The 27,916-nt window shown below is 44.9% G+C and overlaps 1 protein-coding gene across 16 annotated transcripts in view; it reads right to left on the reverse strand.

The window, feature by feature from the left end:
* Positions 1-27,916, reverse strand: part of myo18ab (myosin XVIIIAb) — an 84,219-nt gene that overhangs the window by 37,724 nt on the left and 18,579 nt on the right. For 3 of the 16 annotated variants that reach the window (XM_047036261.1, XM_047036257.1, XM_047036255.1), the window contains exons 1-21: positions 23,474-23,537; positions 20,828-21,091; positions 20,110-20,154; positions 16,534-17,931; positions 15,313-15,396; positions 15,025-15,087; positions 13,640-13,717; positions 12,241-12,306; positions 11,318-11,405; positions 10,871-10,977; positions 9,164-9,340; positions 8,094-8,304; positions 6,045-6,187; positions 5,747-5,847; positions 5,235-5,298; positions 4,477-4,621; positions 2,749-2,760; positions 1,596-1,769; positions 1,312-1,402; positions 867-1,059; positions 400-486 (exon numbers count right to left, since the gene is read on the reverse strand). In XM_047036261.1, the coding sequence (XP_046892217.1) occupies positions 400-486; positions 867-1,059; positions 1,312-1,402; positions 1,596-1,769; positions 2,749-2,760; positions 4,477-4,621; positions 5,235-5,298; positions 5,747-5,847; positions 6,045-6,187; positions 8,094-8,304; positions 9,164-9,340; positions 10,871-10,977; positions 11,318-11,405; positions 12,241-12,306; positions 13,640-13,717; positions 15,025-15,087; positions 15,313-15,396; positions 16,534-17,931; positions 20,110-20,154; positions 20,828-20,866 (3,366 nt within the window). In that variant the 5' untranslated portion in view covers positions 20,867-21,091; positions 23,474-23,537. Of the gene's footprint in view, positions 1-399; positions 487-866; positions 1,060-1,311; positions 1,403-1,595; positions 1,770-2,748; positions 2,761-4,476; positions 4,622-5,234; positions 5,299-5,746; positions 5,848-6,044; positions 6,188-8,093; positions 8,305-9,163; positions 9,341-10,870; positions 10,978-11,317; positions 11,406-12,240; positions 12,307-13,639; positions 13,718-15,024; positions 15,088-15,312; positions 15,397-16,533; positions 17,932-20,109; positions 20,155-20,827; positions 21,092-23,473; positions 23,601-27,916 lie in introns of those variants that run through there. The other 13 variants (XM_047036268.1, XM_047036267.1, XM_047036266.1 and 10 more) reach the window with 10 other exon arrangements.

Genomic DNA, 27,916 nt, shown 5'->3' on the forward strand with positions numbered 1-27,916 from the left:
ATCGGGCTATTAATCAGAAGGTTGCCGGTTCGATTCCTAGCCGCGCACAATTACGTTGTGTCCTTGGGCAAGGAACTTCACCCTACTTGACTCGGGGGAATGTCCCTGTGACTAAATGTAAATGTAAGTACAGCTCTTCCCTGATCAAAGCATGCACAGAATACACTGACCTTTGTCATTCTTCAAGTATGTGTTCTCAATGCTAAACTCATCTTTAGGCAACTTGTTCTACGTGTCCCTGATTCATGTCCATCCCAAAATAAATGTCTGTTACGTCACAATGAGCAAGCTGATTAGAAAAAATTGCGAGGGGCAGAGGTCACACTCTTGCAACCCCATTCAGATGTAAACACACTCATACACAGTTAAACACATACTCAGATTGGAGCTTCTCCTTACCAGGGTTTGGGTGGAGGCTTGGTCAATAGCAGCTACAGACAGTGAGGTACTGGACTCTATGTCATCTAATGCAAGTTCTATATTCTCCTAGATGGGAACAGAGGGTTGGGTTAGTTGACTACAGTATGATTACCGTGAGTTCTCAAAGTTATGTAAAGTGGATCAGGTTTACTGTGAGGGTTGTTCTCGGGATAATTATTTTTTTTTATTCTTGAAATCACAATAGAACGATACGATTAAAATTATACACTGTCATCTTGATTTGCTGTGCAGTGAAAATATAATAATTTTGTAATTTAACAAAGAAAGACAGATTTACTGCACAGATATGTCATTATTGTCGGTTTAAAAAGAAACAGAGAGAGGAAGAAGCACTCGTCTAGGAGCTCCAAGATCAACATCATCCTAAAGCTTGGAGCTTGTTTCTCTGCATGTGCTGTCAGCTAGTGTGTGTGGCCCCTCTGCACCTCCTTGTATCTCTCCAGCTCCTGGACAAAGGTGCGCTCGTGGAACAGCGTCTGCAGCCTCTCCTGGGCGTAGTTGTGGCACAGTTCCTCAAAGGTGGCGCCTCGCTGGCGCTTGGCCATGCGGGGGTTCTGGAAGCCCGGCGTGTCCACGATGAGCAGAGAGCACAGGGAGTGTTGATTGGATTTGAGAGCTCTGGGGGCGGGGAGGGGGAGGGGGGGTTACAAGGAGCAAACGAGAATGGTATCAGAAAGAAGAAGAAAAAAAATGGGTTGAGATACAGAGAAGAAATAGGGGATGTCAAGGTATAATGAGATATGAATGAAGGAAGGGATCAAAGGAAAGGGGGCCGGAGAAGGGAGAGACTATTACAGGCAAATCAGTGGGAGTGAAATGAACAGTGAGAAGGAGACACCTGGAGAGAGGAAGAGAGGCGAGCTGACTAACCTGTTGACGAGGGAGATGACCAGTGTAAAGAGCTCAGAGTACAGGCCTGACGCCATGGCCTCGAGACACTCTAGAGCTGTGATCTTTGAACCTGAGGGAGAAACAGAGGGCAAGGAATAACAGGGTTTGCTGTCCTCCAATAGGAATTTGTGAAAATGAGGCATAACTTCATGCGGCCTTGAACTGGAAATTGTTCAAGTATCACACGCATTTCTATACCATTTTTCAGGCTTTTATTTTCACTTCAACCATTCATTGACCATTTTCCATGAACCCTTCCCTACCTGAGCTGTCTCCGCTCCCTGCATCGTCGGGCCCCTGGCGGAAGGAGGTGGATCTCTGCAGCGCCCCCTTAGCCTGGTGCTTGAAGATGGAAGAGGACAGCTCCTCCAGGGTGCAGCCCAGCAGGTAGGCTGCTTTCTGGGCCCACTCATGACGGGCAAACTGCTTCCGGCCAGCTGAGGGAGGAGAGGGCACAGGGAGTAAAGCTGCTGGTCCACTGCTCCGTTGTCCAAAAGAAGTCATGCTAAGTTTATTTTCTTAAATTAGACTGCAAATTAACTGCAAAATTAAGTTACCAGCTCTCGTTGCTGACTTGGTGAAAGCATGCTTGATTCTACTGATGTTGTGGATTAAATCCATGATCATCTCAACATTTATTTTATGTAGGTCTGGACGGCTGAGTCATAGAAGCCTATGACAAGTTCATGACATGTTATTTAACATGAACACGATCAAACTGAGTGGGTTCATATTTTTTGAAAGACAGATGCAGTCCTGGAGTAGCAGTTTCATAGCTCCTTTTATTTAGTCTTTATTTGAGCAAGTCTGTGTGCCAGGCCATGTTTGAGGCTGTGAGACAGATGGTGGTGTAGTCTCCACAGTTCTGGAGCTCTTTCAAAGCGAGACAATATGTCTGCTTCTAACCTCTAATCAAAGGACATGCTGAAACAAAGACAGCAAATCAGCAGTGACATTCTGGGGTCAAAGCCAATCAAAAAGGAAGTTCACTAAGACAAACAACGGAAAAAAATCTCTTGTGTTTTGATGTGATGGATGGGTGGGGTGGGGTATAAAGGGTGATAATAAAATAGGACAACCAAACAGGTTAAAAATAAACAGGCATTTTGGTTGAGCCGTGTACTGTAAAAGTGTGGAGACACGAGAGCTTTAAAGGAATAACAAAACTTGAAATCTCACTCTCTGGTTATATCGCACGCAGGAGGAAAGGAAAGGACAAAAAGGGGAATTGTCATGAGGCAAAAGCAAAAGAGCTCAACTGGGAGAGAGGACATAGAAAAGAAAGAAAACAATAAAAATGCTAATGACAAGAGAACGTCTGGGAAGAACGATAAAGGCATTATAGACAGAGGATGAATCAACAAAAAACAGGACAAAAAATACAAAGATTGGCTTCAGGTTTTTTTCTTCCATTACCTTCGTCGGCCTCTGTGTTTGAAATGGCGCAGCATGCAAACATGCGAGTAGAAAGAGGGAGTTAGAAACAACACAACTCACGTATTTCCAATTGACATTTATCACTGAGGAGCAGACATTTGTTGAAATAAGATTCATGCTCTGCAAAGCACAAGCAGTAGGGCTACGTTTGCCGAGTACATGTTTAGAAAAGAATCCAGAGCATGCAGTAAGAACAGGGGGCTATTCCTGTCTAGGGATGTGTAGGGTGTTCAGGCCCAGCACAAACTCTAGAGGCAGATCACAACAGTAGATAACCAGAAGCCCCTCTGCCTAATCCTTTGCACCCATCACTGAGGAGAAAATGTGTCCACATCCTCCCAGACTATAGTTAAAACAAATGATTCAGTCCAAACCCTGTGCCCTTTTAGCAACTATGGAAAAGGGGCTTTCAATGTGTGAAATGAAGCGGTAGTTCAGTTAGTTCTCCTTCTTCATCACACAAAATGCCGTGGAGAGTGGAAGGTTAAGTCTGCCCCCTGCTGGGAAGCATGTGCTCAGAAGAGTGCGTTTCACAGTCACTTCCCCCCCCAAATTAGATTTCTGGGAATGTCTTCTTTACACAGCTATTATCAAGTGCTTGCGTTTGTTAAGTGCAGAACTGTAGAGTTTTTCACAAATCTGGTCTCATTATCTTTGAACCAGTCTGATGACGCACAGAACTATGGTTTAATGTGCAAGGCAGCAAGAAGTTAAGTGATAGAGGACGGCAATGAGAAAGAAGAGAGAAAGATATAGTGAGAGAGACAAAGCAGTGGAACAGTGTAAGGGAATGAGCGAGTCAGACCATGGAACAGAGATGGGGGCGAAACAGCCAGTGTGCAGAAAGGGTCTGATAGACGAGACATGACAACACGAAATATGTGACTGTAAGTATGTCAACTTATAATTGCCGACCCCATTTAGAGGTTAGCGATATTTAACCTCTTAAAGCAGCCGTGGGCAATGCCTACCCTCCTACCCTCAAACCCCCCACACACATAGCCTCTCTCTGTTACACACATACACTAGTCTGAATGTAGACCCACACAACCATACACACACCCCTTTTCCATGGAGATGGGGTGATCTGCAGACAAATGATTAAAAAGATCATTACCGCCTTCATCTAGGTCTGTGACTGCGGGGGGAAGTGATATGACAAACTGTGAAACTTCAACATTTGCTGGCGTCGAAATTGTCTTCTTTGAAAACACAAATAATGTCCCAACACTCAGGCACCCTACCCTATTCTAAATGAAACAACTTCACAAGTGTTCACTTCTTTCTACAAAATGAGAAGACAGCATTGTCAGCCATAACTTGGCAGCACACGCTTGTTTTGTTTCTTTGAACTGGATATTTAATTGCTTGATTGTAGATGTGCTGCTAATGCAATTCACGACTGCGGCAGGTTACGGGTCAGTATTGTTTCTTTTCCGAATGACTTCAGGAAAAAATTGCACAAAAACAACCATGCAATAAAAAAGAGAATTCCAAAAAAAAAAGGATTTTTCTGAATAACCTTTCAAATCCAAACTAATAAAAATAGTACTATGTTCTTACATTTTATATTAAACATAGTAATTGAAGGAGCTCTGCTTTTGTTGGTAGTCTAGTCACGGCCAACTAAAATACAGTATACAGTAGATAGAACAGGTTTTTCTACTATATTTGGGGTCAGTCTGTGAGTGTGTGAGTGTGTGTTACCTTTAGTGGCCCCCGCAGCCCCCAGGTGATATATGGCCCCCAGAATGAGCCAGAGAGCCTTCTGCTCCTCGGCAGAAATACCCAGCACCTTCATGGCCGCCTGCAGCTTGGTGAACTGCTGGGCAGCCTTCTGTTTATCTTCAGGCTATAGGGAGGGAGAGGGAGGGAAAGAGAGAGGAAAAGGGATATGTTACATACTATTAACATATAAACACAACTGTATGTTTACACTGTTGTTCACGCGCACACACAACAAATTCACACAAACAAAATGAGCACAAAACCAAGCAGAAGCATACGGACAGGAAGACGTAGCAGAATGAGTGATCTCTCATTCAAGTGACAGGGGAGAAGCCGCAGGTGTACAAGTCCACTGGTAGATTAAATGTGACAGGTCCATAACATAACCTGTCTGGCTAAACCACCTGCTACCTACGCGCTGGAGCAAATAAATCAGTCCACAGCAGCACCGATAAAGGACCAGTGATGGAGGTACAAGCAGACAGAGGACTCAGCTGGATTGATGGACGAACACACACACAGAACCCACACTCACAACTTGGACACTAACAACAGAGGACACAGGTACGCGTGCGTGCACACACACACACACACACACGGCTGTATATAACAACAACAAAGACAGAATTCTGAAGGTTAACATGCAATATGCACACAATAGCAAATTTTGTGTACACACCATGAAAATCCTGTTTTAAATCCCAAATCAATCTTGTGACCTTGTTGGAAGTAATTACCTTTGACTGAGGGACTATTCCAAATGCGCTGTTCTCTGCAAAGTGGTTAAAGTGCAGCTCCGTCCTGAGAGAGACAACGGAATGGTGAAACGTCATGAAATGACAGGTCAGTCTCTATGCCAAAAGTTTAAAATAAGAGCAAGACAGCACAAGGCCAAACCTTGGCCTCAGACAATCACACATGCTAATTCCCTCTAACTATAACTGAAAGGGCAGTTGGTACAAAATGGGAAGTTAGTCATTAGTCTTCCTTTAAAGACATAATTTTGCAGAGCTATTTCAAAAGAACCAACCATTTTCAACATTCAGAGACATCCATGGTCTATACATTCCCTAGTTGACAGTACATGAACATACTACTTATATTCAAAACCAATTAAAGTTATACTGTACAGTAGCCCATTTGTCACAAAGCACAGGCTTCTGTCTGTTTATCGGACCAGTGTTTTCATTGTAGAGGTGGAGTAAGGGGATCTATTTGCGGCACCTCCTCATTGGTAGTGCAGGCTCACCTGAGGGTGCTGTCGGCTCCAGCCATCATGTAGTAAAAGACGTTAAAGGTGGACTCTGCCTCTGGCCGCTTGGTCACTCTCAGCTTCTCCAGCAGCATGGTCTAACAGAGGGAGGCGCTCTGTTATAAGGTTTTCTATGAGTTTCAAATATTTTAAGGGGGTAATGTGTGATTGTGTCTTCGTTCAGGTAAATAGGTGAGAAACTGAGTGAGTGAGTGAGTTTGAAAGAGAGAGAGATAGTCCGTGAGTGAAAGAGAGGAAGCGAGCGAGCAAAGGATGTTTGATAGCATGGTCATACCTGGATGGAGGCGGAGGCCACCTGTCCAGCCTGGTCAAAGTCCAGAGAGACGATCTGGGAGAAGCGACTAGCGTTGGCGTTCATGGAGGTGGCACTATTCCCAAAGGCCTCCAGGAGAGTGTAGACAGCCTGCCACTTCTCCGCTGCAGCAGCAGACAGACACAGAGGGGCGTTGGGTTTTAAGAAAGCATTTGAAGTACTGTTGTAATTAATCTGATTCAGGATGTGCTTTCCCACTAGTTGTTATAACGTGTGTAAAAGGTTTAGCGTGGAGGAGTAAGGGGGTGTTTTTAACCCGGTTAAAATTGTCAAAATAATACAAAATGTAGCCTCCCAAAGACTAAAATAAAAGGCAATTTGCAATTCATTAAAATGACCCCCCTCCTAAATTCAACAAAGCACGTACTGTATCGCTACCCCCACCTTGCAAAGAAAATTCTGCAGGTATGAATTCATGAGGAACTGCTTTAAACAGCTTTAGATCTACATCTCTTTAGATCACCATCTCTACTGTTTAACAGTCCACTAGCTAAGTGCTGAAGCTCTCATTAGTCTATTACAGCAAGCCAGGAGCTGAGGCGCTTTGATAAGCCCTGCTAATTATCCCACTACTCCACAGGGCGTCATTAAGGGGCTACCCTCATCCATCACACACACACACACACATGGACGCATGCAAGCTCAAACCTGGAAAAGGGAGCAGAGCTAATCAATTTTTATACCCCAAACATCAGATACTGCACTTCTTACACCAAGTCAAAATGGTCCTCTCCTGGCCTGTCTCTAACTAACCAGCCCAGAAGACCACTGCGCTGGATGAAAACAAGCCTACATTTTTACAATATACAGTGCTGGCATCTGCAAGGGAAATGTATGGAGCAATTTAATTCCTCACTTAATTACCCGCTCAGCAATTAGTGTTATCACTTACAAAGCAATTAAACGAATAGAAGCCACCAACGGCCATAAAAAAACACGTCAATGACTGAGCTAACCCTGTACCAAATGAATTCAATGAAGTTAAAAAGGGTGATCAATCAAACTAATAATCTCTAAGGATTTAATCAATTAAATAGCATGTAATCATGAAGAAATCCTTGACACCTATCACTATGCAGTGTTTCCCACAGATTAGAAACCTAATTGTGGCGGGGAGGGGTGGGGGTTGTCAGACGGGGGGGGGGGGGGGGGGGGGGGGGGGTCGTAATAATTCCTTCGTTAATAATTCTTTACAGTTAATTTGTTAGTAATTTGTTACATTAAATATTAATCCAAAATGATTCACACCTTCACAAAATTAACAACAACTAACATATTATTTCTGCATTATGCATGTAGCAACCCTAGTGCTAAACAACTATTTAACTGGTTGGCTCCATGACGCCGGGTAAGCTAGCTCTTGAGACTTCTCACCAAAAGAACGAAGGGGAAACTTCGAGTACTGTAATTAGCTCTGGATAAGAGCGTCTGCTAAATGACTAAATGTAAATGTGAGTAAGGTACCTCGCGAAAAGTAGCCTCAACTTTTCTCGACTTTTAGCTACGGCACTAATGCTGAAGGCTCGCTGATATAGCTGTCGGTCTTACTAGAACGGCATATGTATGCGTTGTTGTTGCTAACGTGTGCTGACGTTGTGACTGTGCATATGTGAGAAAGACGCATGAGTGACAGAGAGACGGAGGGAGAGCAGGGGAAAGGAAATGCAGCTGAACGAATACGCTGCGTGTTTTAACCTAAATAGCGATAAAAACAAATATTTTACGAAACGCAATGTGTGGCGGCCGGTGTTGATTCTGTGGCGCACCGCCACAAATTAGTCTATGTGTGGGAAACACTGCTATGATTGTGTACTGTTTCACTTTGCTTATCTGTCTGGTCTTTCTCTGCTAATGTATAAATCTCTTGGGTCCAGCTGATATTTCAATGGATGAAACCGAAACAAAAAGAATGTAAGCTTGTGAGATAACACCATTTAAAAAAGAAGAATTTGCAGCGATGGACCTTTTTCAGGGTACCTAAAGCTCACTGATATCTGCTTCATGACTAACCAGAGAAAATCTTGCCGGTGCTGCCGGCGATGGACACCAGGTACTGGACCAGGTGCTGGCAGTTGGTGGTCTTGCCACTGCCACTCTTGCCCAGCAGGACGATGGACTGGTCCTGCCGTGTGGTGAGCAGGTTCCTATAGGCCGACTGGGCCACAGCGTAGATGTGAGGCGCTGTGTCCTCACGCCTGCAGCCCTTGAACATGTGCATCACCTGAGGAATGGTGGAGAGAAAGACCAAGAGGAAGAGAGAGGCGAGGAAAAGGTGGGAAAAAATATGACAAATGTGTAGACAGCAAGGGACACAGGACACAAAGGAAACAGAAAAGAAAGGAAGGATACAATTATTTTAATTACTGATAACTTAAGACATTTCAAATCTAATCTCACACTCTTTAAAATTACACAATTTTCAAAAAGCAGCCAAAATCTTTAATTAAGTTTAGGCCCTTCACTTCAATTCTGGTTTGGAGATCTGGCAGTTGCCGGCTTCAAACAATTGATTATGCAGACCATGTCTTTCACCTTTAGACAAAAATCTAGAACATGAATTCTCAATTTTCTGTAGATAATCTCGTTACCAGTGTCCTCTCAATGACTCATTCGTATTTGTGTGTGTGTGTGTGTGTCCTGACAAGTCACAGCCCCTGGTCAACTACACTCTCTTACAGCTAATGAACAATCATTCCATTACAAATGATGAGCAAAGTAGATATAACTGTCCATCAGGCCTCTGGGTGCTCTAACTCTCATTAGAGATATTGGATATTGTCATTTTCATGTGCCTCAGAGAACTATATTCTCCTTCCTTTCAGTCATCATTCTTCCTTTAATCAAGCAGTCTTTTTCCTTCTTCACACAAGTCTAAAGAAAAGGGTTTAGGACTAAAAATCTTTTTTAAAGTTCATGTCTACAAAGTAATGCTCGTATCAACATCGAAAACCTCTAACCATAATAGTGTTATTAGTGTGGTCAAGAAACATTTGGACAGGGTTGTGTGTCTTACTGATGTCCACAATGTGTAGTGATGGGTTCATACTGAATTTTTATAGTCTGTACTGTACGGTGCTCACCTTCTCCGAGTACATAGAAGGGGCGCTGAGGGGGTTGATGATCACTATGTTGGGCCCGGCGTGCGTGTGGATGAGGTTGCCCCCATAGCGCTGGCGCAGGGAGTGCATCACACTGGCCTCGTTCAGGTACAGCAGCGAGGCCAGGTCCTCGGAGCGGTCGTACGACGGAGGGTTGGCCTGGGGGACAGGTCCAAAAGGTCCAACGTTAATTTTAGTGTGAAAACCTGAATCTGCTCAATGCTCTAAAATCCTATAACAGTCTATAGGATATACTGTAACACTGCATTTAATATATCTATATATTAACATATATAACATTCCACCATAGTCTACTAATATACGGTCAATACTGAATATTAAAAAGAGCACCAAGTATTTCACAGTAGTTTTATTTGACATCTTAAGGTCTTGGAAAAAAAAGTTTCTTCTTAGTCCAGCCATTTGATACAGGAGGATATCAGTTCCTAACAGATGCCCTTAAGTTAAACATCTCAAAGAGCAGTAGATGTGGGGTTTAGTATGTAGCAGAGCAACCAGGAACTCAATGCCAAGTCTTTGATGCAATTAAACCAGATGTCACTAGATTCAGGTCCAAGTTTACACTTCCTTAATCAAACAGATGCTTCAAACATTTGATTAGGCACCGACCTTGACTATGTTAATTAACACAGACCAAAGTCATCCTTTTCACTTTCCCCCGAATGAAAGCTAAATGATGTAGCACCGGGGGGGGGGATTAAAGTACACATTTTTGCTTTCTTTCCAGTAGACGACATCCTTAACTCAAGGTCGTCAAACAATGATAAACAGAGTGATGGACTGTTTTTGTGGGTTGAGCCAGTAAAAAGTTAGTTTTTAAAGTCAGTTTTGTCACAATTTTGGCTAGGTTCCATTGCTGGGGGAATAAAATAATCAGTCTCCAGCCAAATCTGCACCTGTTACCCTCTGACCTCTCGTCCAGACATGCCCGGGGGGATCTCTACGTGTCATTGGTTGGCCATCTGTGGCTGCCCGACAGTTCTGGGCATGATGACACAGTCTAACTGACAGGTGCAGGAACATTAACTCCAACCCTTCTCCCCACTCCCCCTGTTCCCATCACGCAGCCCCAATACTCAACTCAGTCAGATCCTGAGACCTGCACCGGGTTTCAATTCTCTGAAAATGCTTACATTTACATTTAGTCATTTAGCAGACGGTCTTATCCAGAGTGACTTACAGTAAGTACATGGACATTCCCCGAGGCAAGTAGGGTGAAGTGCCTTGTCCAAGGACACAACGTCATTTTGCACAGCCGGGAATCAAACCATCAACCTTCTGATTAATAGCCCGATTCCCTAACCGTTCAGCCATCTGACTCCCTTCAATCCTTTCCAAAAGTTTTCTGATGTAATTGAATTTTCAGTAGAACCAGATATTTGCAAGAGAGAGCTTTACAAAAGTGCATAGGTCACTGATCATAACAACAAGATAGCCCCAAACATTGCAGGTAGCCTAAACATGAAGCATATATTGTGAAAAACCAAACAAGTGCCAAAGGGACAGGTGCAAGAGTGAAACTTTACAGAAGCAATTATTTTTGTTTTAAAGGTGCCGACAACCTGGCCGCAAGTACAAAAAACCCTGTGCTTCAGGACATGACAAACACGAGATGCAATCAGCTGAACTCTTATTCTCTCAGAGTGAAGGTAACGCGTCACAACTCGCCTTCTCCACATCGTCCTCGTCCACGTCCAGTACTGTCCCGTCATGTTCCAGTCGGATCTTCACCTTCCCCTCGGGCAGCGCTCCGGGCTCTGTCTTCACCAGAGTTGCTGTGGAAACACAGACAGCATGACAAGTACTGCTACTGGGTCGTTCTTGATACTCAAAAGCTTTGACCCCGGTCAAACGCCGGTTTATTACCATGTCCTTAAATGCCATGTTTAAAATGCTATTATAGTTTGTCCATCAAGACTAGGCGCATCAACAATCAACATACTAGTGCATCTTGAAACTGATTGATAACTGAGGAAAATATTGGGGTGTAACACATTTTCTTATTTTCAATGAAAATACATTCACCGCCTGTAATTTACCTTCCTGTTGGTCTCAATAGTCATAAGTGTGCATTAGCCCATAGTACTGTAGTGGAGGTCAGAGAAGGTGACCTACCCAGGGAGAAGCCATCCTTGTGAACCAGCCACACTTTCTCTGAGCCGTACCATGCCTGCTCCGCTGCAATCTGCTCCTCGGTCTTCACCTGAAGAGGGGACATGGGGAAAGGCAAGAGTCAAGGACCTTCGACACGTCAAGTCTTGGACGACACGGCCACCGCTCTGTGTTCTGGGCATTGCCACTCAATGCTTTTGACCCTTGAGATTGTGTGTGTGTGTCCGTGTGTGGGGTGATATGACACAATCAAGTGAATTGAGCCAGGGTGGTGTTCAGTCAATGGTTAAGGGGTGCTAATATACATCACAACACTGCACAAAACAAAACACACGTGGTAAGGCGAGGTAACCATAATCAGGGCCAAAAACACAAAGTGTGAATCATAAAAACACAGATAACAAACATACACAGTGGAAAACGGAGGAGTGTGAGAAAATAGGGCTTCCCAAAATGAGAATGATGTGGTACAGACTACACTACTCGTAATATAAGCAAATCTAATGGTTTGCTTGTTTTCTCCATTTCCCCACCAGCAGTCTGCCATCATGCATTGATGGGATGAAGGTGAAGCGCCCTCTAGAACAACTGGACAAGCGCTGCACCAAGACAGGACAGTAGTCTCATAAGAGTTTCAGCAGTTAAGTCTCTTTAAAGGGCCCAAAAACTCTCAAGACCATTGGTTGCATTACGGAAGTGTGAAAAAATATAGAAATATCTCATCTCAATGAATGATCATGTCTTCATTGGCAACGTGAGGAGGGTGAGGGGAGAAAGACAGGCACGGCAATAACACTGACAATACAACTGCACACAGCACTCTGACGGCAGTGGAGGCGGTGGGGGGTGGGGAGGTGGGGGGTGGAGGTGAGGTGACGGAGTCTGGGATGGTGAATGACACACAGCCACGCGGGTACAGGCCCAACCTTGGGTTGTTGGGCGGCGGCGTGAGACGCCTGCAAGATGGCCACGGGGTCCTCATCCACCTGTCCCTGGAGGACGGCAAGCATGAGGAAGAGGAGGAGGAGGAGGAGGAACATGGGGTCATAGGTCACAGTTAGTGATGAAGAACAAAGAAACAAAGGGCGTATCACCGTATAAATACTAACAAGACATCACATGATCACTATCCGTTAGTGTTTGACCAGCCTCTGTGAGGGGCAGTGGGATAGAAAGGGGGGGGGGGAGGATGTAGCCCGGGAAACCAGTCGCATCTGCCAGCTCGTTATTTATTTGCTCTGACAGATGGGTCTGGCCACTCTACCGTTCAAACAGATTTTCCTCCGATCGGAATCTGGTCAGGCCAATCTCAACCAGGCTAGGGAGAAGATGGGGTGAGGACACAAAGGCACAGTGGTCTTCCTGTTGGAAAGAACCTCCATAGTCTTTAACTTTTCAAACAAATGATATAAGTTAATCATGAGTGGTATATAGAGCTGTACAATTACATGATGTGATTAACTTTCTCAAAATAGTGCTGATGCGTCATGTTACGACAGTTATCAGACTGGAGTTGCCAAAGGGAAAAGGTCAGGAATCAAATCTGTCCAACAAATAAAGTGGGGCTGGATTGACAAGTGTGGGTATGGAGGGATGGAAGCCCCAAATGATGAAGAGGTAAGGCTCTATGTTTGTGAGATGAGCTAATGCAACATTACGTAGAGCGACACAGAGCAATGAAACATGAACACTTGACACTCATAAATCACCACTGGGCCTCTGACCAGACACGCTCCCTCTGTCTGTCTCTCTCTGTCTGTCTCTCTCTCTAACTGTGTCTCTCTGACTGTCTGTCTCTCTGACTGTCTGTCTCTCTGACTGTCTGTCTCTCTGCCTGTGTCTCCTTCCACCAACATTCACCCTTACAGCCACTTGCTGGACACCCAGGGTGGCCAAGCGGCAATCTTGCTAATGAGGTAACCAAACTTTGCCATGCAGTAAGAAAAAAGAACAGTGTAATGCAATACGTTACTAAAGGGATTTACATGCAGGTCAATGTTTGTTCCACTTTCCTTAAAAATGTTTGTGTTGTGTTTGACATCTGCTTTTATCAAGGAGGACACACAAAGGTTAAACGAGGACCAAGTTCATCAGCTAAACGGGAAAAAGCTGTACAAATGAAAAAGTGTCAATAGACTAAATGTATACTGTCATAAGTCAACTGAAAGCATTTAGACGTCATCAAAAGGGCAGTACAAAGCACAAAGACCAAAAGCAGCCGAAAGGAGGGAAGTTAGAAGAGGAATCCAGGCTTACGCTCCAACACGCCACACGAGCACACACTCCCGCCAGGACTCCAGAGGGGGCCCCTGCGGGCCACCGTACCTGAGGAGGGTCTGAGGAGGCCGAGGCCGAGGCCGGGGCCTGAGATGTGAGGACTGGGGCAGTAACCACAAGCTCCAGCTAGTAGCCACACAACAGCCACAGAGACAGCCGCAGCAAAGAAGCAATGAGAGAGAGAGCAAGAGGGAGGAATGGAGAGAAAGAGAATGGAAGAAATACAGCAAGAGGGAGAAGGAGAAAGAAGGGAAAGAACATGAAGGAGAGTTGAGGGGGAGGGGGGGTGGTGGGTGGGTGGGGGGCAAAGATGACAAAGAGACAAAGATGAGAAACGTAATAATCCAAAGCATGGATTCAAAAATCCAGTGTACAGAGCATGAATAAGAGCAGAAAAAGCATACATGTAGGCATATCCAACAGAAAATAAGCATCTGTACATAGAACAAAATGCATCGCTACAGATTTGGGTGTTCGGAGTGAAGGCGTGTTAAATTTGTTACATAATAAATGCAAAGATGAGGTTGGACTGACAGACATGCAGGCGCAGAAAACACTACAACCTGTATCATAAGTTCAATTGCAAAAATGTCATAAAATACCAAAAGTCCAGCTATGGGCAAAAACATAGACGGCCAGAGGGTTTGGATGACAGTTGCAGATGCAGTTAATTGAAAAGAAGAAGGCATCTCAAAACTTGCAGTATTGATATGGGGCCAGTTATTATTTTCATCTGAGTGTAATAAAGTACGAGATTGAAAAAGTGAGACACACAGAAAAATGCAATGAAGGAAAAGACAGTGAGTCCACAACTCACAAGGGGTTTAGGCAAGAGAGAGGTAGAGAGAGAGTGTGTATGTGTGCGCTGGGGAGTGTGGGTCATTCCATGACAGGTCACATTGGCCCAACACCTGTTCACTGCACTCGGTCCTCGGCAGCCTAGCCATGAGGCGTGACACCAGTGCACAGCCATCCCTTTAACACTCTCTGCAGTAAGTATTAACCTGCAGCCCTGCTATTTGAAACATGCAAGGCATGGAGTGCTGAAGGCATAATGACTTGGCCCATGTGATTCGTTAATGATTTTAAGTGACCTGTCAGCTGTTAGCCCTAACTACCCTACTCCTTGATACAACAAAGAGAGAGAAAAAGAGCAAAAAAGCATTGTGAGAGAGACAAAGACTGACAGAGAGACAGAGAGAGACGGAGATACGGAGAGACAGAGAGACAGAGAGACAGAGAGACAGAGAGACAGAGAGACAGAGAGACAGAGAGACAGATACAAAGAAAGAGAGAGAAAAAGAAAGAAAGAAAATTATGTATGAGAAGAGAGAAAGAGATTAAAAACAGAGATAAAGGCATATGTAGCAAACTGAGAGCCCAGACAGACAGTAACAGACACAGACACAGACATGTTTGGGAGGCGTCATTACAGGAGCGGTGAAGATCCTCTCCAGGCGTCTCTGAGCCTCTTCAGTGGGACTGAGCGGCTCCTCCTACAGGTCACATCACCAGAGGTTGAGTCCCCAACAAAAAGCAAAGCTACTAAAAGTGTACAAACAAAGCACTTCTACCACCGCACAGCAAGTGACATGTAGGCTTCTTGGTTGGAGAGAGCTGAACTGTCGCCATGTCTCTCACTCACCATGGTTAAAACTACAATCACACAGCCATGCAGAAAAGTGGAGGTCATCCAATTGGTGCATGAAACATATACACACCATTTTGATTACAGTGGGGGTGCTCTTGGAAGAAATGTTCACAGACGGACCTTTCTCAGAGAAGAGGCCAGAGGGTGCCTTAACCTTAAAACAAACCCACGTACACACCAGTAACACACACACACAAGCATAACCACACAGAGACACAAGTTCCCTTAGATTAAAAGTGATCCAACCATGCAGACCAAACTTCAAACCAAACCATGCTTTTCCTTTTACAGCAGCGACATCTATTTTCAGATATATAAAATATTTCTAACCATTTACATGGTTGAGCAAAGTCAACTTGTACTGGTTTAAAACTAACAATACACAAGCAAACGTTAGTATCCAGCAACTAAAAGAAAACTCCCAAAGCCATTGTAGCGGTCAAAGCCAGCTTGCGGTGGGGCTTTGGGGTAAACAAAGACCCTAGGAGGCTTGGGTAATTGCGAAAACTCGGCAAGAGGCAGTGAAGCGCCTAAGCTTTTTACCATATCTGCCATCTGTAAAGTTTGTCAATAGTTCTGTTATCTCAGTGCCTAGCCACAGCAAGCTGCAGGGCCAGCTTTGAACTCTTATTCCAGAAAACAATGGCGCCATCGATAATTGGTTCAGCAGGGCCTCCAAGGAACCCCATGCAGACAGTGACAGTGCCACATTGCACCAGTTTTTACCTTCTCTCGACAGTCCCATTTCCAAGCCTTAATAAACAACGCTTCAGAGAGGAATGTCAGCGGGGTCTTGTTGGGCAAAGGCTGAATGGAAAACACTACTTAACTTGTTTATTTTGAAAACACTCAGCTGCTTAGCATGTCTCTGAGGAGAGGAGAAGTTTGAGACAGAGAAGCTGCATTTGATGAGACACTGTCCCCAGGAGAAGCTCAAAGTTTTAGAGAGAGACAAAGCTTGTGTGTGAGCTGGGAAACAAAACAAAAGCTTGGTCTCATGAAATGTTGGCCTTTAAGGACAGAAAAACTTGCTTGGAGTACTGAAAAATATACGTCCACTAAGGAATTTCAGAGCAATTTGGCAGCAAGAGAAACTAGAGAAACCCAGAAAGACAAACTGGTTGACAAGTTCACAATTCAAAAGTGATATTAGTCAAAGCACACAAAGCATCGGTTAGCATGGATATCTGATGAGTGATTGTAGTCACACGCGTGCATCACATTGTCAGCATCCAGTTTACAAAACGCAGCCCAAAGTATTGTCTGTACATGCCAACTGTGGTTACAGTACCTCCGTTTTCGTCACAGAAAGTTGTTTAGGAGCGGGAATAAATCCAGGTGGGGGAGCAAAAGGGTCCGTCTTGGGAGGGGGGGGGACAAAGCCAGTGGGAGGGGAGATGGGTGTGGATTTTGGAGGACCTGCTGGCAGTGAGGGTGCTAAGGATTTGGGGACTGGGGTGGAACTTGGAGGGATGACAGTAGAAGATTTAGGTGACGGAGTTGAGCTTGAGGAAGGTGTGGCTATAGAGGATTTGAGGGTTGGTACAAAACCTTTAGGAGGAGAGAGGGGGGCTGCATTTGTAGGGGGGACAAAACCTGCAGGAGCAGACAGGGGTGAGGTTTTCGGGGCTGGTTCAGAACCCGCAGATGGGGATATGGGTGAGGATTTGGGAGGTGGCACAAAACCTACAGGGGGGGAGAGGGGTGAGGATTTGGGTGCTGGTACAAAACCTACAGGTGGGGAGAGGGGTGAGGATTTGGGTGCTGGTACAAAACCTACAGGAGGGGAGAGGGGGGAGGATTTGGGGGCTGGGATGAAACCTGCAGGCGATGATAAGGGAGGGGCAATAGTAGCAGCTGAAGCAGGGACAGAAGAAACTGGAGCCTCCCGCTTCAAGACGGGCTCTGCCTCCTTCAGCTCAGGCTTCACCTCAGAGATCTTTGGGCTGTCTTTTACATCCTCCTTCTCTTTCTTCTCCACCTGCTCAGCTTTTTCAGGCGGCTCGTCCTTGCGTGTGCGAGGGCGGGGCTCCCTGGTCCTCCCGCGCCCCATGAGGCTCGTCAAGCCTGCCGATATGTCGTCTTTGTCCTCCGTCTTGATGCTGTCATGCTTGAAGGAGAACGAGGGAACTTTGGGGCCCTTGGGTACTGAAGCTAGTGCTGCAGCCGGTTTCGGTGGTTCCGTAAGCGTTTTGCTGCTTGGTATTTGGGCGTGCCCAGTGGGACGCCTGGCATCCTCTTCCTCTGTAGGCAGCACCTTTCTCACCACACGGCGTACCACCTTTACCACCTTCTTGCGGATAAGACCTTGGTCATCTGTAAGGTCCGGCTGGCTGATGCTGGCGCCCGGAGGCTTGACATTTCCGTTAGCACTGCCGTTGACGGCACTACCGTTCACTGCCCCGTTTTGTTTGCTTTCGCCGTTCAGCACCGGCTCTGGGCTCATGGGAGCTCGGGGCGTTTCAGGACTCTTATGCCTCTCGAGCATCCTCAACTCGGGCTCCAGGCTTTTGAAGCGTTCGGGCACCTTGACAGGTGAGCGGACCCTGGGTGGTGATGGGCTGTGAACCCGTGAGCTGGGCTGTGCGGGAGCCAGCGGTTGTGGGCTTTTGGCACGGAACAAGCCCTTGCCGGGGTCCAGACAGGAAACAGACTGAGCTCGGCTACTCATGCTTCCATCGCTGTCTGACTACTCACACAGTGTGGGAGACAGAGAGAGCATAGTATGAAGAGAAACCAACAAACATCTACTCTCTTCACGTCTATAAAAACATTTTAAACAGCCACATAGTCTATAAATAACAAGGTACCCAGCTCTTGCACTTCATTTAACAGGTTATCTGTATGAAGTTAGGGTCTGCTATGTTCATCAAATTGTCTTCCTAGTGAAGCACTAGTGAAACCCGAATGTAGCAGTTCAGTCCTTTTTACACAACTGTAATTGGCCAGCTATCTTTACAACAACCAGTTAATCTGAATTTGTCGTGGTCTACTGACAGCAATCTTGTCCATGCATTATTAAAAGAGACTGGATGCAACTTAATAGCCCAACTCCCTCCCAGGGCCTATCAGCTGTTAAGATAACATCAGAGTTAACACAACAGTGCAGACCTGGAGAGATCCTTATACAGTAGAGGGTTGAATTCTACTGCAGGGTTAGAAACTTTAATTAATAGTCATTAAAAGGGACCACAGGTTGCTGAACAAAATCAAACCTTGCTGTCACTTCCCTGCTTGGTCAGAAACATAAATCATTTAATACATTTCCTGAAATCCGTATAGACATTGCAGTCATTGACACTGATCTTTAACTGGAACAAGGGTTTGGGTAACCTTTTTGGACAACCGTTTGGTTGCCTTGTAACATGTCAAACTACTGTACAGATTTGGACCCACATTACCTCAACGCTGATTGGTGCCACTGTAACCCCACCTAAACCTGGCTTCCCCCACTGGTTTACATGGAAGCAGTTTAAACTGTGTTAGTTGGGCCTACAACACTGTGCATCCAGCCAGCTGCCACATGTCCGACCAGCTCCTGAAATAGCTCAGGGTGGGTTCATCTGACGCAAGGGAGTTGGAGACTGAGATAGCAGAGGTGTTTATAAAAGCTGACTGGACACCTCTACACTGTCCGGGCCTGCCTCGAATGAATGTCTTGTCCTTGCACAAGGCATGTGCAGACACTGTACAGAAAGTACACAAACGTTACAAATACCAATGGTGAAACGTGCTTCACTTTTCTTCTTCTTCAAAAAAAAAAAACACATCTCCCTGATCTCACGCTCCCAAGCCACTAACCACTCAGCCAACCAACACACTTCATCTCATGAAGAACGTCGCACTTGCATTATCTCAACCTAGAGGTCTTATCACCAAACAAACCAGGTCTGGTGTTTCAGTACATGACACTGCTCCATGAGGGCTTGGCACCATCTCTAGTCCAAGCAGAGGGATCCAGTCCTGGGGTGAATGCTTCTGGTTTTTAGACCAAGTTACTTGGTTATATCCCTTTCTGTCTGCACTGCTGCAGTGCCAACGTTAAAAACACACTGTCCTCTTTTACCAAGCTATGCTTGTCTCAGCACAATAATGCCTACAGAATCTACAATGGCGTACGCCAAGGTAAGCTTCGAAGAAGAAAAAAAAAAACAGTTTATTAAAGACGCAGTAACCATTACTCTGCCGATGCAAAAACACGCACCAACTATACCAATAGCACAATATCTATTTGGTCTAATGTACTTAAAACATCACGTTTTATGGATCAGTAAAGTTAGGATTGCAATGGTCTTTTTGTTTCTTATAAGGGGTTTTCACAAACCTTAACTTACCACATTATAAAGCAGTAGCCTATTTTGTTTTGATGTATATAAATCATAACATTGCCAGCATAGGCAGTGGACAGATTTAAACAGAGATTTGGGTAGTAACGCCTCTAATCTGAAGATAGCAGTTTGAAAGGATTCAAGTGCTTAGAAAAGCTCAGTCAATTAGAGAGTGAGATGATCACAGTTAATGCTTGAATAAGCTCTTAAATAAATACACAAACACACACTCAGCCTATTTGTAGATCCTAGGGGCAAAACACTACTACAAAGCACAGATACAAATAATATTTCTTCATGAAAAACTCAATGAAATTACTTCTCGGATATATAAAATAACTATAATCTTCGACTTTCCCCTTCCCTTTCACTCACTCATACATAGAATGCACCAAGATCCACAAAACCATAGTCTACATGAAAGGGCAAAAGGTAATGACAGCCATGTAGTGATTTCAAAGCCCAGAAACCTGTGTGCCCTTGTGTCACCTTTGTCCTTTAGGAGTTAGTGGTTCGCAAGTAAAAACAATCAAACTTACACCCCCATTTGAACTCTTGGCACCAGGCTTGGCATCTTCTTTAACCTGAAGAGTTTGATGTGGAAAGGGATTGGAGGTCAAAACCTTGGCAGTCCAAACAGTGCACTCGATGCGTAGGATACTCACTGCACAACATGCAAACCCACACCATGCAAATAGGATGTGTGGAGATCAAAATCACAAAGACTAATATTTCTTTTTTTATCGGTCAATAGAAGGACCCTTGCCTTTGCAAGGCTATCATTGTATCCTGCTGACAGCCCTGGTCAAATAGGGTTGTAAATTATTTTTACCATTGATTTCCTATTCATCATCATTTTATTTTGGGCAACTGGAGGGGTCAACTTTCTGTGGACTAACTGTGCGTGTCTGAGTGTGTGTTTGTGGTCAAACTAAATGGCAGTCTTTCAGAGTGGAATAATGGGACATCTTGGCATAGAATTACAAGTCCATCTGACACAATATCGAGAGGCTTCTGAGGTTTTCTTCTACTGAGGTAAACCCCACTGATATTAGATCGTGCTCACTCAATAACAGTTACTTTTAGCAGTCAAAAAGGTGTCGCTGTGCAATCCGCAAACACTCGCCATTAGATGAAAAATGGCCGCTAGTTTGTAGGCGTGAGGCATGCAAGGCGTCCCAGTTTCAAAGGCACACGCAGATGTTAAGCATAACCCCACTCGGTGCAGTGTCACGTAGAATATTAAACGGGACTTTCCTTTTGCTCCCAGAAGGAAAAGCGTGATGAGAATGCCATGCTGGCTTCTCTCCTGTCATGGGCTGAGCTGGGTGAGGGGGGTGGTTCAGAGACAGGGAGAGGGGGGGGGGGGGGCTCGGGGGAAGGTGGAACAGACAGAGAAGTGCTTCACAAACGGATGGATGGGGAGACAGATGGGTGGATGAGTCGCAGAAATCGCTGGTTCTTCCTTAAAACCAGAAGAAGAGGAATGGCTGCTTGTTGATGCTGGAGAGATGAACAACTCTGAGATACAGAAAGAGGCAGAAGACATGGAGGGTCACAAGGGAGATCAGGAAAAAGGGAGAGAGACTTCAACAATGACACAAAAACCACATGTGACTTCAATTCAAAGGACTGATGGCAAACAGATCCACAACCGTCACAGATTGGATTATTAGGCGTAAATGTCATCATTGGTAACACGCCACCCACTTCACTTCCTAAAAGTATGTCACGTATGTGTTTACAACACTGTAAACAAACACATGTAATACAACATTCCACCTTCCAAGCATTGCTCTTGCGACAAGCCGATTTCTTAAGCCGTAAACGTCACTATGCCACAGCTGCTCATTGGAAGGTGAAAACAGGAGCCTTTTAGGAAGGTTTCAATATGGAGGTTTACCATGTGAGCCCCTTCTGTTATCTCCACCTGTTTCACATGGTGCCATGTCTACCCCCTGTCCAGGCCCAGGTCCAGGCCCGTCTGTCCTCTGTGAGGAACAGCCTTGCTCCCAATCCCCCCTCCAGAACACAGGCTGGGGTCAGAGTGTGTGTGTGTGTGGTGTGTGTGTGTGTGTGTGTGTGTGTGTGTGTGTGTGTGTGTGTGTGTGTGTGTGTGTGTGTGTGTGTGTGTGAGACTGCGGTTATCAGTGGAGGCTTTTTTTAGAGGAGCAATGAGGATACAAGCCAACATAGTCTGGAAGGGACAAGTTTGCAAGGGAGTGAATCTGGGCCACAGCAACACGCACACACAAACAAATAGACTTCATGTCACACCCAGACCTATAGGGGGCCATCTCTACCTGTAATCATTATGTTGGCACCCTCAAGGTAGCAAATGTAGCTGTATCTCTAATGTTGTCCTGTGTGTTGAGAACCAGAACACAACAACAGGCTGGCATATAGTACAACAGAGCAACAACTCAAGGGAAAATCTAATACCCACTAAAACTTAAGTACTGTAGCAACTGTCTATGACAAACAAGATAGGTTTACAATTTTTTTTTTAAATACAAAATCAACAGGTATTCAAATATTATACATTAATACAATTATAAGGGGACTACATTATAAAAGGGAATATAAATGACTTGGCTTACACTAATACAAAAATGTCAACAACAACTATTTTGAGCAACCCCTAGGCCGACCCCACACACACACCCTACAGCTCAGACACACACACACCCTACAGCTCTGATACACACACACCCTACAGCTCAGATACACTAACAGGCATCAGCTCAAAACCCAGAAGGGAAATCCACTAACAGATGGTGTCAACCACAGGAAATACATATCAACTTTTCGAAATTCTAAAATAAACATCAACGTGTTTTACTTTTCTTTTGAACATCATCATTACACTAGATTAAGTTAACTTCTTTAAGATGACAAAAGTTTGGCAAATGAGGAAGCAGAAAGTGAAATCCTTGTATTAAATGACAACCTGTGAGCCCATTAGACCTACATTTAAGTTAATGGACTGAAAGTAAGAAACTACTGAGCTAACTGGAAACTCAATTTTCCATCAGTTGAAAGGCTACAACAAAAAGCTTCCTTTAACACTTAGGCTATTTCAACAAGCGCCCGCAAAAGTAGTGCCAACCCAAAACAACTTATCCTTCCACGCCCTTGATTCAAATACCGACAAGTTCAGGTACATGGAAGAAAGTGGTTCAAACTAAACCTGGCTGTTAGCATACAGAAGCTAGCAAAAGTACCATGAAGTACCATGACTAGCAGGCCCCCTTGACTCAGAGTAGTCAGCACTAAAAATAGTGGCATCAGCCATGGGGCCCAGTGGAGACACACTTAGGCCATGCACTTAACTCACAGATTCCTCTAGTGAAGGCAAAAAGAAAACCAAATGACTTGAAAACTAAATTACACACTTTATCTTGTACCTGCTATCCTCTGCACAGGAGGGGGTGGTGCAATATAAGTTTGTTCCTTGTAGATCCAATACAACCTAATTGAAGTAAGTCCGAGGCGATACCAAAGCAGAGTGAGCAAATGAGCCGGTAGACTAACGTCACACACACACTTGATGTGCGTGAAGGGGGCACAAAGGAGCGCAGGATCACATTTGATAGGCTAGCTATTCCTGACAACCAACAGATAGACGAGGGCTGGGACAGCTGTCGCGATATGAGAGTCCAGGGTGGGTTAAAAATAGGGGCCCCCAGCCCCCCACCCCTAGCACTCCCACCCGCAAGAATTCAGACCAGCAGGCCAGCCAGCAGATCCTCTGCTGCTGCCTTGTCCTGTCAGCTGCTCAGGTGGAGTGTCAGTTACTGTGTGTGTGTGTGTGTGTGTATGTGTGTGTGTGTGTGTGTGTGCGCGCGAAAGCCAAAGTGTTTGTCAATGACAGTAGCAAAATTAAGGCAAGCTAAAAGTTACCTGGTTCCAGAGGTTTCTGTGAGTATTGGAGCTTGTGGAAACCTGCATCCTTTCGCGGGTGAGTCGCAACCGAGAGTGACGCGTTGAGATACAGGGGAAATGGAAAAGAGAAACAGGGGTACGATAACACTAAAACAGGAAGTTGCGAGTTCAGACCTGGTCCGTTCCTCACAGAAGAAGGCTGCGGTATGGCTGCACTGCTTTATGGGTAAACTACAGTGGCTCTGTTCAGCCTCTCTTCAATCCTCCCTTTAGATCAATGCTACATGCTGAAGGAAGGAAAAGCATGTGCTGAACTAGCTGATGCCAATCAAACCTGATGAAATCCTGATGGTAGTTCCTCTTTCTCTCTACGTAGCTCTCAAATAGAACCAACCCTTAAACACTGTATGCATTTCCTTTGAGATTAACAAAGTGAATTGAAATAACTAAAATTCAGTTCATGCCATACAACACATTACTTGTGTTGAAAGATCTTGTTCATACTATTAGGCCTCCTTTCTAATAACAAATTAATTGTAGCTACTTTGAAAGAACAGTGTGTGACATTGCATAAGCTGCTTCAACACCAACAGAACCAAATCATTCAAAGCAATTATCCTCTCACACAACAAAAACACAAGCCTGAGGCTACACATTGTTGCATCAACTGCCAACTCAAACATCACCGCTAGAGGGTGACTAGAGCTCCACCATAGCTACAAAAAACAAAATGTGCATTGTGCATTTCCCATACACAAGAGGGAGCCATAAGACTAGATTTGACTGTCCCTACTAGCACAAAGCCCTTTCTGTATTCTGTCATGTAAACAAATCGTTATCACTTTCTAGCGGATGACCAGGATATATCGGGTCAAGCACAGCATACGGACCACAGCATGTCTTCAACAAAGCAATTGTTGGATCCCATTTACAGTGAGAGCGGTTGGGTTAAGGAAAATATGCATTGTGCAGGCGAGGGTGGGGAGGGTGATTGGAGAGGGCCAGGCCAGGAGGGAGTGGCAGTGGGATAGAGGGTGGATGCAAAAGACTGCTTTAAGAACACGGAGCTCTGGAAAGGTTGTGATGTAATAGGGTGTGCATGTGTGTTTGTGTGTGTGTGTCTTACCATTCCCAAGCCATATAATTGCCATGATATCAGAATAACTACTGAGAGAATCACTGGCAGATGGTGGGCAGGCATGTCTACGATGCTCTTCAAAAATGATGCAGCTACTGCTACATGCACGCCAAGAGCATGATCCATAAAGAATGTACGGTATGAGGGTTTCACTAGAGCAGACTGAAAAACCTCAGACTCCAAATGATGGTATTCAACTAATGCTAACATCACCTGCCCAAAACCTGCTGTGTGAAAGCGACCCAACGCCAACAATCACACTTTAATAACTACCGTGTTTTCATACAGAAAGATATTGCTGTGTTAATAGGCTAATGTATGGGGCTTTATGGAATAGAATAGGTAAAAATTGGGACGGCATTCGACGCTGGTTTAGGGGAAAATTAAACCACATGGCAAGTGGAGCATGGCCAACTGTGTGCACACACACATGCACACACACAGCGGGACTGCTTCCTCTCTTTCACCGCTGCCCACCCCAGACTTGGCGAGCCAAGTTGGGGCGGAAATACCTAGAGACCCCCTCTGGACTCCATCCTTTAAGCAGTCTGGAGAGTTTGCCCCACTCACCCAAAATGTTTTCACTTTAAATGACATTTTCATTCTTTTCATTCTTTTAAGCAAACGCATTTTTACATTCGAATATAAAGTATCTGACAGACAGCTAGGCCGACTGCTGCCTCAACCTGTGTGTTTGCGGCCGTCTGTCTGTCTACATGTCGTCTTTGGACGGATTGTGCACAAACTATCTATATAAAGACCTACTGTCTACATACTTAAAGACCTTTGGTCAAGCGATACAGTCTACTTATCAACAGGCTGTCTACCAGTCAGTCTACTACCCACTCTATGTCTGTCTACCCCATAGTCTAACAGTCTGTCTAGATTAGATTATTTGTTCTTTATTGTTCACCATTTTGTTCAGGTCAGTACCATAAAAACAGACATTAAATAAATAAAATAAAACGCCCCAGTACAAAACACTACAGTACCAAACAAAACAGAACAGGAGCTATGATTCTAAAAGCAGCCCCGCAAAAATTACGAAAACCAATGTTTTCTACCAGTTCTGGGAAATGTTTGTGTGGGGTGTTAGCACAGCAGGTCCAGTTCATCCAAGTGGAGGGGCCAAGAGGGTTCTGGAGTGTCTGTTGAGAATCCTAATAGCAGATGGGATGAAGCTGGAGGTGAGAATCACTACCACCCAGTCTACCAGACATTACCGCCTGGTCTCTGATGCTAAAAGTAGCAGGAGATAAGAAGTAGGATGTGGAACCAAGACAAAGAGTGGAGGTTCTGTCAAAGACAATCATGTGGTGGCAAAACTACTGGGCTTACCCCTCTGTCCTGAATCTGTCTCTGTTGTGTCTCCTCCTCTGACTGACTGTCTGGAACTACATCTGTGGGCTATCACATGTTCATAATACAAGTGTTTAAGTCAGCCTGCACATACAAGGCATCCAGCCAGATCAGACAGACAGACAGACAGACAGACAGACAGACAGAATGAACAGGCTTACAGTCATTAGAAACATTGTGGTGAACACAGAACAACAGTTACGGGGCCAAAACTTGAGATTGTCGTTAAATGCTTGCACTCTAAAGCTATAAAGGTAATCAGTGTTTCAGGGTTGTCCTTAAACAACTATTAAATTCACACCAGGCTATGACAAGGGAGTGTGACAGCCAAACACCACAGTGAGAAAATTAATTCCTTGACAACACGTGACATTCCAGTAAAACCCATTCCACATGGACATCATGCTGTCCCATGGCCTGACAGATGCTGATGGTATTAAAGTACAGTAGCATTCATGCTTAGATTCTTTTCCCCCAAAGACCCCCTTCCCACACACACAAATCTAACCTGAGAGATAGAGCATTAGATGAAAGCCATATGTAAATCCCTTTTTTTCTAAGGGGTAGAATTTAATTCCATACCCATTCCTTAATTGAATAGGACCTGGAGGTTGTTCAGAGTGGGGCGGTGACATTCTGCTGTGGCTTCAGAACAGAATGTCATACACCATTCTAAGAACTATTTTGGTGCAGTATGGAGGAAAATTCCAGTTAGACCTCTCAACACAAACACAGTTTATGGAAAGAGTCGAAACCTAAACAAACACAAAGTTATGATCTAGGATAATTACACTCACATAGTGATACCAATGCTGGCAGTGTTACTACAGTACTGTATCACAGTACTGTATAACCATTGATAAGGCACAGTATGCTCCAGACCTGGTGGAGGAGGGTGTGTTTTAAAGCTCACAAACACAGGGACTGATGCCAACAACTGCGGAAGCCATTACAGTAGCACATAACATGATTACTCACAAACACAAGGCTTAATCCTGGCCTAGGCCACAAGCATGAAATGAGGTTTCCCAGCTCCAGCACACAAACGTCTGGGTGAAACACGACCAAAATCCTTAGGCCTGCTACTGTGATAGATGTGTCCTGGTATATACATTCACACACAAATATACCAAACTACACACAACATACAAAAATTGGTGAGTCCAAATGAGTACCTTAAAGTAAAGTAGGTGTCCATATTGACAGCACAGAAGGTGCATGGGGCAGGTTCTGTGAGAAGAACTCCTTGAAACGGGCAGCTTGGTCCTTCTGGAGATTATGTTCACTATCTGTCCAACCAAGACTAGACAATGGAGCATCCCTCGTGGCACGGACCACTCCCTATGGATAAACCGTGTAGCCTTCTCTGGGTAGTACAGTAAGTGACATCAAATAACCAAGTACGTAAGAGAGGGCTCTCATTGGCTCTCTTGGCTGTTGTGGATGCCGAGGGTGCTTGTTAAACCATGGCCGTGCCTCTTAGCAGTGATCTCTTATCTAAGGGTCTATTTGGCTGCATCTCATCTTGTGGTACTACAGCGCAACAATGTCCTCATTTAAAACAAGCCTCCAGGCAGACGAGGTCACACACACACAAACACACACACACACAAGCTGACAGTCAAATGGCCAAAAGCTTCCATCAAACTCAGAAACGCAGTGATTATTGAAGTATTGTTATTGTTGAGAACGAGATCTGTGTGTTCTGTAAACACACACACACCAACCAAATTCTGGGCACTCTCCTCTGTTCGGGGGGTGGGGGTTGGGGCAGGGATTTGCAGCGTTGCAGTCTGAGTACAGTACACTTCGGTTCACATCCCCTGGCGTTGGCCAGCAGAGAGTGATAGCATCTCTCTCGAGTCCCTCACACAATGACAGGCTGTCTGGCCTCACATTCAGTCTGTGTAAGAGCAGCATGGACACGGATGTGGACAATGTTGTGAGGGGACAGCGAGAGATTG

Source organism: Hypomesus transpacificus, chromosome 15 (assembly GCF_021917145.1).
Source record: "Hypomesus transpacificus isolate Combined female chromosome 15, fHypTra1, whole genome shotgun sequence".
Lineage (NCBI taxonomy): Eukaryota > Metazoa > Chordata > Actinopteri > Osmeriformes > Osmeridae > Hypomesus > Hypomesus transpacificus.